The sequence below is a fragment of the Lates calcarifer genome, linkage group LG17 (genome assembly GCF_001640805.2).
Source record: "Lates calcarifer isolate ASB-BC8 linkage group LG17, TLL_Latcal_v3, whole genome shotgun sequence".
Lineage (NCBI taxonomy): Eukaryota > Metazoa > Chordata > Actinopteri > Centropomidae > Lates > Lates calcarifer.
This window is the reverse complement of record NC_066849.1, coordinates 20,670,226-20,683,403: the sequence shown is the minus strand read 5'-3', so window position 1 is coordinate 20,683,403 and position 13,178 is coordinate 20,670,226. Positions and strand designations below refer to the sequence as shown.

The following is a 13,178-nucleotide window of genomic DNA, read 5'->3' as shown; positions in this document are numbered from 1 at the left end:
TTGCCACAATGACAGTTTTCCCCCATTGTTGCTCCATGGACTCCCACAGGGATATCTTGGTAAACCAATAGTTTAGCCATCCATAATCTCCTGTAATTATGGTAAAACTACATCTCAAACAAACACCCACACTGAGCTGCTGTACACAACAAACCTGGCACAATGGCTGAGAACCTTAAATCACTTCCTCATCTTCCTAGTCTTACCATGGTAACCTCCATTGGCGATTTCTCCTTCCTGTGTGACACTGAGCGAGACGGGCTCAAGCAGCTCGCTGCCCAGGCCGCTGGTCAGGCCTTCCAGTGTGGCCAAGTACTTGATCTTCAGGTCATACGGTGTGATGTTGCTGTCCCTGACTGTGCGGCGGTTGAATTCGCTGAGGAATTTCTTGAAGACGTTGTTGATGCGGATGCGTGTCAGAATGTTGCGTTGCTTAATTTTTCGGTTCAGCGACTCTGGGATAAAACGCTTGTAGCTGGTTGTATTAAGAAAGAAATACAGATAGAAAAGTTATAAACAACTTCCTGCAGTACTTACTTCCTATGCTTAGTGCAAGTGTTTCAACATAAGGAAAAATAATGTGTCCTATAGCGTCTCAGAAACTATGGATTTGAGATTAGTAGCTGGGAAGTGAGGGACATGAGCAAAAGAGTGAGATGCATCTGAAAAATAGAGTCAGACAGCTCAAAACATTTGAGAATTTACCATGACCATAAACAAGACAAGATCTTTGCTCTTGATTCTCTGATAGGAATTCTGAGAATGCTTGGGATTAAACTATATTTGGAGTTCACATTTGAGATAGTGTTTGTTTGTTCCACCCCCTGTGGAGGCACAAATGCCTGCTTTTTGGGACAACATGTGCCTATGGCCTGAGCACTCATCTGCCCTTGAAAAGGGACACTTGGAGCAAACAAGCAGATTTCAAACAATTTCACAAGACAACACTGGAAAGCTCACGTCACCATCTCTCTTGAATGTGTGTGTAATTTTAAAATATTAATCAAAAGTCTGTTGGAGCCACACCAATCACTGATTACAAAATCAATAATTAAATCAAATGCTATACTGTATTTGTGCGTGAATGTAATACCTCATTTCATGGGATGCAATGGGCAGGGGCATATCCACAGTCATGGCATAGTGAGTGATGGCAAGCACAGCCATGCCCAGACACTCGTTTTCTATCTCATGTTGCTCTGTCTCTGACTGGGACATCCTCAGTGGAACCACACCCTTCTGAAAGTCATGCTGTCCCTGAGTAATAAACATTAATTTATATTTAGAAGAAAAGCAAATATGGAGACACATCAAACACATATCAACATAAACACAATTCCTTTTGAAATCTGAGATTGTACAAAACTGCATGCTGTGGTACTCGTGTGTGGCACACAAATACTGTCAAAAATGAAATCAAGCAGGCTGCTTTCTTTTGATTTCATGGTATTTAAAGGATATTCAGATGTATTTCTTATATTGTGCTCGACTGACAGTTCAGTTAAGTTGTTATTTGTGGTTTAGAAACGTTGACCCATTTTGAGTTAAACCTTACAAGCTGTCTTTTTCATATTTCAATGAACTTAAACAATTTAACTGACAGCAGTGGCTCTAAATTAAACTGAAGGTTATGCCGTCTAACGCTGACCTGAAATCCACTTCCTGATATTGTTACATTTCCTCCCAGCTGTTGATGTTTTGAAATTCAACTGTGAACTGAGTTGATGCTTGAGCTTTAAAACAGAATGTACTTAAGTAAAAGGAAGAAATAATAAATACACAAATGTTAAAATATGTTTTTGATGGAGTCAGATCATTTTAGGTGGTCTGCCAAAATATATTAATTAACAATATGTGAGCAATGCCTAAAACACTCCTCTGCCAATAAGAAGAGAGAGTCATTAGTAACTGGACTTTTTCTGAGTAAATCATCTAAACCTGATGCATGGACACACCTGGGCAAACAGGTAGTCCAGAGATGCCGCATCCAGTAGGGGCGTTCCCTCTGGCGTTTTCTGTGGACTAAGTCCTCCTCTGAGTTTGCTGATGCAGTGTCTCCAAACTGGAGACTCTCCTTCAGTGGTGCCATGCCAATTTCTGAAATAAAATCTGACAGGAGAGACACAGAAGACAGGTTAATATAATACAGGCTGTGCATGCTTGAACTTTTCATTCTTAAATTCACTGATTTAAATCTAACAAGTAGAAGTTTTGAAATTACCGCCTGAAAGGAAATTATGGGGAAGTCTGCATTGACTGGATTTTAGCCTTTGATGAAAGAGGTGCCTGCAAGTGCCCCTGTTATGTTGTATGCAGAGATGAAGGTATAAAAAATGTCTGTGACTGAAAGTTAATGTCAGTGAATTCCCATTTTGTAATCTCCACTTTTACTTTTTGTGCAAAGATGTTGCCCAGTCAGTAAGAATTTCAGTGCTGGGCAACATCTAACTTTCCTTTTAGGCTTTGACCTATTTTCCTGTTTTCTCTGAAATGAAGCAATTTTTCAGCTAGCCTGCACTCTTCAGAGGAAATACATGATCTTTGTCTGTACAGCATCATAGACGCCTGTCAGCTTCACAGACCTAGCAGTTTTTATTTTGTTTTTTTGTTTTTTTGACCTGATGGAAATCCATCATGCTGACACTTTAATCCCTCTGTGTGTGTTTTTGCTGAACATTTGTTTATGCTAAAGATTGTGAGTATATCTAGACTTGACCACAGTACCCTGCTTGTTTGGAAGACTGCACTACCATACGCAAAGCAGGCTGCAGCAAGAAGCACATACACACAAGTTAATACAAATACACACACACCACGGTTAGGCTCTAAGCACACTTGCTTTTCTTTCCACCAGCTATTGTTAAAGCAGAGCACAGAGAAAGAGGAAGTGCAATTGACACCACAGTAATGTGTTTTTTTCCTCTCTGCATGAAATGCTACCTAACTTGTACAATGGATTCTCTGAAGAGGGACTTAGTTCACTTGAACATAATCCAGTCAGGCATAGATATGACAACATTCCCTTCAGACTTGTCACAACTCTTATAAAACATGTTTTATAACGAGCAATTTACTCTCTTATGACTAGATCAAATATGAATCATGCAACTTTTGGCAGTACTTCTAATTGCCTACTATGCCTATTCTAAGATATTAGTTTATGACTAACTCTCTCTGAGGTACTGTTAGTTTTCACCTTTAGCTGAATTCACTTAAGATTGCCTGATATATCTTTGGCTGTTTTCCTATCTTTTTCCTTGTATGAAGCCAAAGCAAGAATCAAGATCTAACAAGCCTGTGGGAACTTGTGAGCATCTCAGCTTGCCAAGCCAATCTGTGCAATTTGCCACATTATGATCTTATATGACCAGAACTACTAGTGGTATTCCTCGTTTGTTTTCGGCTGATGCAATGATTTCAATGGTGTTTTGAAGTTGAATGCAGTTAAGTGATGTGCCCATCAGAATCCTCTGTCAGCAGCACCGCTGGAATTTTACACATTTGGTACTGACAATTATACTGCATCTGTCTCACTTACTTACAACCTTGTCACAAACATGTAACAAACAATCTGTATTTTCTCCTACTCAGTTAGCTAATTCCTGGTTACAAATCCAAGCGGGGGTGCATACTTTAGATAAAGGTGCACACAACTGAAAGAGACCAATAGATAAAATAGAAGTTTAAATTGTTAACAACATTTAGAAGGTGTCAATTGATTCTGCTTGCAACACATTTATCTATCTGCAGAGACTGGCAAACACTTTCTTTACAAAATGTATCCAACATTCGCCATTATCCATTAATTTTCCACCATTTGTTATGGCACATGGTTCATTATGGCAGCAAGTTCAACACGGTAGTCATGGCATCCACTTCAATATGCCTTTCAGCTTCTTCTGGAGAATCCTGTGATGTTACCAGGCTTGATGGGACATGTAATACTTCCACTAGTCAGTCCCACAGTCGCCTCCAGTCTGGATATACCCCTTAATACCTCCAAAAGGAGGCCTACAGGAAGCATCCTGATCCTTTCAGCATAAAGCAACTTTGGCAAACACATTTCAGCCACCTGAAACTCAGATCTCATCCATTGGTCACTACCACAAGCTCCTTAACCACAGATGTGGTTTGGAATGTAGATCAACTGGCCCTTCAGGCCCAGCTCCCTTAACAAACTGCCAAATCACTACCGGTGTCACATAAAAATGCTTGTGGAACTCATGTGCCAGTTTAGTGTCAATCATAAAATGACAACATCAGGAAGCAACTTGCACCCACTTTGAAGGAAGCACAGAACAACTACATCATCTCTGCAGGGATGAAAACCATATCAAAAACCCATTAATGTATCGGGCAGACTCTTTCTCTTGAAGTCTCCCTTCCCGGATTTTTCGTCATCCACATGACCATTTAAGTCCCCTGACAGACCTATGGTGTCCCTAAGGAAGCACCATTTTCACAAGCCCAGCCTGAGATTCCAAAAAGACCGGATACTTTGGAATTCTGTTCAGCAAATAGGTAAAAACAACAGTCATAGCCTTCCTCTCTGCAACACACAAGGCTGCTCTTTCCTGAAGTGAGGATCCTATATAGGTCTTCAAATTGCTCTCTCTCTGAATCCTTGCCTTCCATGACTTTTCAAATAATATTTTCACCATTTTCCAATACTATTTTCACACATTTGAAATGGTTCAATCAGGAAAACATCAGTTTGTTTTAATTTAGGAAGTGATTTTGTGCATACAAATGGCTGACTCTAATGTAGTCAGCCTCTGCTGTGATACCATTCTTACCTCATGCGATAGTGCAACTTGATACTGGTTTCATCTGTGATCTTGAACTCGTGGTTGGGAGGGTACCATGTGTCAGTTGTCTCATTGTACAGGGCAAAGAGGTTATGGCACAAGGGAGAGATTGCTGAGAGGGGGAACAGAAGAGAAAAGAGGAGAAGAGATCAATATTCAGACCACTGTTAGATTGGGACCAGTGATTTTCTCGCACCGATTCAAAGGGAGGATTTAGGAGCAATGGCAACAACCTGCTTATAAAACAAGAGAAATAAAAAGATCAACATGCTCCAACATATGAGTCTCACTTTATACTGTTATGTTTATACCTGCATATAAATAACAGATGAAATATAGAACCCTGGTTTAAGCGAATGCTTGTAAATTTCCATCATAAATATAAGCCTTAAAATTCCTGAAACAATTTTCTTCTATCCCCATCTGACCAGAGTCACAGACTTAACCAGGTAACCATCTGTTAAAATTACTAATGGTTGAATACAGAGGGGGCAACACTTCTTGTAAGAGCCCTTTGAGGGGCACACAAGTCTGTCCTAATCTTACAGTAACTGATCTGTGGCTTTTGAACTATGGTTGCAATTGATTTGTACTATGACAATATTATTAGGGAAGTCATTCATTCTTTAGCAGCCACAATGTCCAACTTGTTCATAATTTAATGTTCTTTATTTCACACGCTGACAGCTAAATGGTAGCACTTAGAGCTATAGTGTGTAACTTTTTTCTGATATTTTCTGATATTATTTTTTCCTCTAGAGAGGTGCTGTCAAAGCCTTCCATAACCCAGACTCACTGAATTGCCTGGCAGCAGTGAAGATATTCCCCTCTTAGGTTTTTGAGCAAACCTTGCCCCTCAGGGCCTGAGTAAAGGGTTGGTGCTCATGGCTGTCAATCAATACATGAACGCACTTCTGGTCTAGTATTAGCTTGCTATGGATGACTCACAGTGTGTCAAGCTCCTGATACATATATATTTTGCATGTTGTCGCTTTAAAGGTGGAACAGTAATACATGTTCATTTGAGATAACAGTAACACACAGGGAGAAGTTTCCCTCTGTGACAGTGTAATTCAATACTCCACATTTCAGAAAGTTAATCAGAGAGAAACTTTATGGTCACAGAGCTGAAAAATTACTCATTAAAGTCTCTTAAGAGTTTGCCCAGTTGTTACAGAACAGGATATTAAAATGAGACCTTATTACCTGTCAGGGTGGCTGGTGGAGGAGGCAAACCTGATAAATAAACTAACTATAATAACTATGGTAATAACTATTATAACAAATATAAAATAATTATCCTCTGAAGGTGTGTGCATCCATGTCAGAACCCACCAGACATAACAGTAAACCATTACTACTGACTGTTAATAATAAGTTTGATGCAAGGTCAAAGCAGGGATCTAGGATGAAAACCTGGTTTTAGGAATATGGATGCATCAGTTCATCAGACACTTACTTATCACTTACAAAAATCTACCCTTCAATACTGGAAACAAACAGAGACCAAATCAAAAAGCAAGGCAGGAAATTCTTGATTCTACTAGCTTGCCAACATGTTAGCCACTCACAGCATTTCTTGGCAGCATCCACGCAGAGCTCCTCAGCAGTATAGCATCCTTTGAAGTACTCTAGCTGGTGTACATCTGGAGTGTAAAAGTGGATCTCCAGGCCCAAAGTGGTAGTAGGAGAACAGGAGAGTTGGGTCCTCTTGCTGGACCTCCTCATCTTCCCGCAGAGTTGCCTGCTCAACTCCATCACCCACAGAGTTGTCATTCAGACACTGGATACATGAAGTGAAAAAGAGAAATGGGGGAAGTGTGAATGTTACATTAAACTTTTTCTTAACAGTTCTTATTTTCCATATGCACCAACTTTTTAGCTTCCATACTGTGTGCTCCAAATTAAATGATAAGTCTGGTTGTATTTTATAGTTTCCTTATTGTCAACCTGTTTCAAGAGAAGACCAACAAGTATTGCCTTAGTAGCCAGAGTTTGATATAGCTTATTTCTGGTGCTACAGACCTTCGCTGATGTCCCAAATGAGCCACATGGTTGCACTGAAGGACTACATTACAAAAAATATGGGCACTGTACTTTAACTTAGATTCAATCCCACATACACTGAGCTGCTCCCATAAATACTCACTTGGGAACCAAATGTGAATGTGTAGTCCTTAGCAAATGCACTATTTACTCCTTTTAGAGTAATGTTTGCTAACAACTACAGTGCCCAGCAGAGAGAGAGCCATCCTGCACTGTGACCTAAATAACTACAGTGCAGTGAGAGACAGACTGTCTCTGCTAATCTGTTTTATCATTGGCCATTTTGCTTGTCATAACTCATGTTAACTTCCTCTTAAGATGACAAATAAATTCCCTTAAACTGCTGCTGGACCACAAGAAATAATGCCACATAAAACATAACCATGGGTAAGCAAAGCAGTCATTCTGGCAGGTGGACTTTCATAAGTCATCACTTCTCATCGCTCTCATGTATTGCAGCTGAATTTCTTGAGAAGAGCTATTCAGTGAGTCATTCGTCTGTGAGTGAGTTAAACTTGTGTTTTGCTTTCCACATCCGCAAGTAAACGAAGGTCTGCATGATGTAAATTTCATCATCACAGGGTGTACACAAGGCTCTGTGTGGACATTTGTGTACCCCCTGAATTTGTTGTGTCCACGCAGTCACTACGCTACAAGGGCACCAACTGCGCATTTGCTCCTCCATGCAGACTCTAAACAGTGATAAATAACTATGCATCTGTGGAGTCCACAGCTGTCCGTGTATTCATCTGCAAGGGAGTATAATTGAGGCCTTGGTCAGTGTGTCAATTTCCCTCACTCTTCCTCTTTCTACCTAAATTCAACATAATAGTTCTGAATGTCTCTTTTAGATATGATATGATTATTTGTAGTATATGTAAACATAGACATATCTTTTATAACTTTGTGGTGGTGTGGTGTTTTAATAAAGCTATCTCTCACAAATGACAAAGTTGAGACTGACTGAGACTGAAACTGGTGGAAGAGGCATCAGATGAAACTGCACTGATCTGACACCACTTCTACAAAAGCTACAGTTTTGCAATCATTAGACAATAATTTTTGGAGAAAAAGATGTCGACACTTCCCCTCTCCCCCCTCTCCCCCTCAGTGACGTCACGCTGCTTTGTTTCTTTGTGGCTGGCCAAACAAAATGAGACAAAAACAAGACCTTGCAGCAGCTTCAAATGTAACTAGTGATAGACAGCTAATTCCAAAAGCTGTGCAGGTGATTCATTGGAGGGTAAAATTGAATCTACATAGAAGACATAACTTAGACTTAGACTTAGACAGATTTTATTGAACAGATACCACCTCCACTTGCACATATTTCAGCAAACAGAAAGTACAAAATACCTTATTATGGCTCCAAGGATCGACTATTCTCATTTATGATTAATCTGAAGATTATTTGGTATCCTCATCATTTTGATTCATTTTTGTCTATTTTAGACATTTAAAAAAAAAGATTGATCAGCATTTTTTCCCATTAATTTTCTCTCGATAAACATGTCAGTGAAATCTATCAATTATGTTTCACAGGATCTGGTAGCCTGGGAGGTCAGGACCTCTTATCAATACATCCCATGGTGAAAATAGTCCCCAACAAATGCAGTATTTACACTGCCCAGCTGTTTTATGAAAACATTTTGCCTTTTATTTTTTTATCTAAGTATTTAAACATTTATGCTGTCAGTAAGAACCACCGTGCATGGAGCTGACTAATATAGATAGAAGAGGGAAGTAAGAGAGTAATAAGAAATAGACACTTGTTGGGTTTTGCTCATTTTACAGGATTTGTTAACAATAAGAAAAATATACAATATTACCAGCTTTATTCTTTAAGCTTCAAATTTAATTCAGTTGAGGATAGATTACAAAAAAAATAAATAAATTTACATAACCTCTGATCTTTTGCAGTTTAATCTTAAAATACTGTAATAACTGATTATTGATATAGGTCTATAACGGGCTCAAGAATGTCACGACCTCTGAAAAGTGGACCAATACATGTTTGCTCCCAGAAAGCTGGTAACTCACAGGTAGAAAGGACTTGTTAAACAATTCAGCAAATTGGTACATGCCAGTATAGAGATGCTAACTTAATTTACCTGGACTCAGTTGTTGATGTTAGCCTGTCCCCCCTGTCGGGTTATAAATGATACTTTCTGAGGAAATGGGTGACTACTGTGTAGCTAACATAGCCAATCAAGTGTGTTTAAGGTGTGTGTGTGTTCCAGTGAGGTGAAAGTATTGATTATGTGATGAGCAAAGAGACTCTGAGTTCAATGTTCATTAACCTGATGACTCATATTAATACTGTGCAGAGCTCTACACATAGAAGCCCACAGACTACAGTGATGCCCCACTAAACTCACGCAGTGCAAATAAAATGACGTCAACCTCTCAACTGAGAGGATGACATCAATGCAGAAGGCAGATCATCACTATGCAGGGGCTGCTTGCTACTGGATGAGTCAAATACTACCACTGCACCAGCTGTATAGCAGCATATCAAACAGCAGCACACCAGCAGCAGCTATGAGTCTTTCATTAGTGTCTACACAGGATGTGTTCACCAACAACGCTGCTTGCATTCCCATAATGTGTGGGAATATAAAGTAAAAACAAGGTGCAACGACATCATGTGTGACACTTATTTGTAGCTTTTTAGTAATAAATTACAGTAAATGAATGACAATTGTTAAATTGCTAATTGTTATACAAGAGACTGTTCCCTGAGCCCTGCCTTTCAATCAGTGCTCCAATCACAGTTGAGCAACAATTCTGACATTCATTCTAAACTAAATGCCTTAAGATTAGCATGATATTGAAGACTGTTAAAAGATATGTTCAGTTCACATTACTATTGTTTTTTGTTCATTGAGTTTTTTTTAAATTGCCACACTAATTCCTGGATGAATATTTATTATTTATTTATATGCACTGAGCTGTTAGCCCAGTAGCTAGCCAGTTAGTCTGTTAGGCATATGAACTGGAGAGTCTGCGCCAGTTTTCCACTGCACAATGAATAAATCCTCATCATCTTTAGTAGTTTCAATTCCCACTCAGAGCTAACTGCTAACAACTTGTCCAAGCGTCTCTTGACCGGAAGCTTCAAGTTCACAGCAACCACATCTACACTTCCGTCCCGAAATTTACTTCAGAATAAAAGCACCAGTGGTTCCGCTTTGACTTATTTCAACAAAGTGTTTTAACTAATATAACAGTACTTAATTTAACTCTACGATAAGTAACTTTATTTACAGCACTTTATTTAACGAACAGATAGTAGACTTCTATATTAGACTATTGACCTCTTGAGTAGTATTCCTTATGACAGATTTTCTATGGCTCTAAATAAGAGCCAAGGGGTTTACAACAATGATGCTGCCGAAATAAAACGGCAAAGGACTGACTGATTATGATATTTATTGTCTTTGGAAGTATAACTCATGATAATCATATTCTCTAGAAGTTAATGATTCAACTTTGTCTCATAAAAAGGTAAACAGATTGTACACACAACAACAATACTTGTAGAATCACATTACTTAAAAATCACAATAAATATTGAAATGGCATCCAAGTATCATGATGCTATGGAATCAGGAGATAAGTATATCATCCCAACCCTACAAAGTACACCTAGCAAGAGGGAGAGAGAGCACTGAGGTCTCAGCACCTTGACCTAAATAATTACTGTACAGTGAGGAACAGACAGTCTTTGTTCATCTGTTTTATCACAATCATTTTTTACTTGTCATAATTCCTGTTAACCTCCTCCTAAGCTAACAACTGAATTCCATTAAACTGCTGCCGAATCACAAGAAATAATGCTACATAGCAATCAGTTAGCAAAGTCATCTACTGTCATTTACTACAGCTGAATTTCTTTAGAAATGGTTTTCAATGAGTCATCTGTCTGCCTTTTTACAATGAGCTGGTTAATATGTGAGTGTGTCAACTTCACTCACTCTTCCTCTTTCTCCCTAAATTCAACATAATACTTCGGAGTGTCTCTTTTATATATCATATAATTATTTGTTTTGTTTATTTAAACAAAACACATCTTTCATAAATTTAGCAAAATTAGGGTTAGGTTAGTTTTAATAAACTTATGTGTAACAAATTACATGATTAAGATGGATCACAGCGATCTGATCTACACAAGCTACAGTTCAGCAATCATTAGAACATGTTTTTCACAAGTCCAGCAGAAAAAGAGGTTGACTTTTCCCCTCTCCCCCTCAGTGACGTCACTCTGCTTTGTTTGTATGCTTTTTCCTTCTTTTATTTTCAGGGAGTTAAAAGGACAGTTGTACAGATGATTCACTGGAGGGTAAAATTAAATCTCCTTCACTTGCTTCTGCATCTTTCAGAAAAAAAATACAAAATACCTTATGGGGGCGGCAACTAAAAACTATTTTCATTGCTGATTAATCTGAAGATGATTATCAAATGTGTTCATCCTGTACTCTCAATATCTTTTGACATTTTATAAACAAACAAGCAACAATTAATAAAAAAAAACAGTTACACATTAATCTATAATGAGAACAATCAATCAACAGTACATATAAAATACTGTGTTGGTTGGGGGTACCAAAACAATAAAAAAGAAAATAAACAATAAACCAAGACATAACTTTAATCTTTTGCATTCTGTGCATCAATTTAAAGTTCCCCTGCCTTTAAAAAGACATGGATAAAAGCAAGAAAGTGAAAATGAAATAAAATAAACCTCCTTTTTTCCCATGTTTAAAAACAGGAATGAGTCAGGGCGACAGCATAGATGTTCAAATTTCCAACAGTGGGAGGCATTGGTAAACAAAAACATTTTTATGTTTATATTTATTTTTTACTGTACTGTGTTTCTTCATTGTCATCTACTGTTTCTTTACTGTACTCTACTGTGTTTCTTAACTGTACTCTACTGTTTTTCCTTACTTTGTTTTTTACTGTATTCTACTGTTTCTTAACTGTACTCTACTGTTTTCTTTACTTCAAATCTTTACTGTGCTTTACTGTCTTTCTTTACTATACTCTCCTGTCTTTCTTTGTTTCTTTACTGTGCTCTGCTGTCTTTATTTACTGTACTCCACTGTCTTTCCTTACTTTGTTTCTTTACTGTACTGTGTTTCTTTACTTTGTTTCTCTATTGTACTCTACGGTATTTCTTTACTTCAATTCTTTACTGTGCTGTACTATCTTTCTTTGCTGTGTTTCCTCATGGTCCTCTACTGTGTTTCTTAACTGTACTCTACTGTCTTTCTTTACTTTGTTTCTTTACTGTGCTCTACAGAGTTTCCTTACTGTACTGTCTTTCCTTACTTTGTTTCTTTGTTGTACTGTGTTTCTTTACTGTACTATACTGTGTCTCTTTACTGTATACTGCATTTCTTACTTTGTTTTTTTTACTGTACTCTACTGTGTCTCTTTATTTTACTCTACTCTGTTTCTTTACTGTTTCTTCCTTGTACTCTACTTTGTTTCCTCACTATGCTCTTCTGTCTTTGTTTACATTGTTTCTTAGCTGTACTCTACTGTTTCTTTACTGTACTATACTTTGTTTCTTTACTGTACTCTACTGTGCTTCTTTACTGTTTCTCTACTGTACTCTACTGTCTTTTTTACTGTGTCTCTAACCTGAGGTCTACTGTGTTTCTTCACTTGCCAATTATTGATTTGTTGATCTACAATGTAATTTAAGGATTGGATAAAATTAAATTCTAGTTAATTAAAAAAAGACACAGAGTAGAATTCGGGTGCAACAAAAGCTGCTGGTAAGCAACTTATATTTCTCACTTCTGACCACACCCATAACTGATGTTAGGTGTGATCTGAAAATATTTTTTGATCAACATGATCAGTTTTTTATGTGTTTACTTTCAGACAGAGGGATAATGTTTGGACTTATTATCTTAGTATTTTAATACCATGTAGCACTTGTTCTTGTACATTTAATTCAATTTGCTAGAAATATGTAGTGTAAATGTAAAACATCATGGCACATGGTTGTTGCACATGGTCCTAATTTGAATCTTAATGACAACTGATAAAGCAAGAGCATAGTCTTTCAGTTTTTGTAGTAGGTCTTTGCATTTCAGCTAAATGTGCTAAACTCTATCTCACTTCCTCAAAGCCACAGACGTGATGCGCCTGAAATGAGAATACAGTAGGCAGACAATAGGCTGATAAAGCATTAACGTCACAGAGGTCACTTGGGTATTACAAGAAAAGATCAAATGGGTGGTGCTATTTGACATTTAATACCATGCTATCATGGTGAATACCAAAAGGTGGGCCTATTTCCTTTCCTCA

The 13,178-nt window shown here is 37.9% G+C and overlaps 1 protein-coding gene across 1 annotated transcript in view; it reads right to left on the bottom strand.

Annotated features, from left to right (window-relative positions):
• jak1 (Janus kinase 1) overlaps positions 1 to 13,178 on the bottom strand; it is a 33,137-nt gene that overhangs the window by 17,369 nt on the left and 2,590 nt on the right. Inside the window, exons 2-6 of the mRNA XM_018696440.2 lie at positions 6,380 to 6,591; positions 4,797 to 4,920; positions 1,956 to 2,109; positions 1,094 to 1,257; positions 207 to 475 (exon numbers count right to left, since the gene is read on the bottom strand). Of these exons, the coding sequence (XP_018551956.1) occupies positions 207 to 475; positions 1,094 to 1,257; positions 1,956 to 2,109; positions 4,797 to 4,920; positions 6,380 to 6,584 (916 nt within the window). The 5' untranslated portion in view covers positions 6,585 to 6,591. The remainder of the gene's footprint in view (positions 1 to 206; positions 476 to 1,093; positions 1,258 to 1,955; positions 2,110 to 4,796; positions 4,921 to 6,379; positions 6,592 to 13,178) is intronic.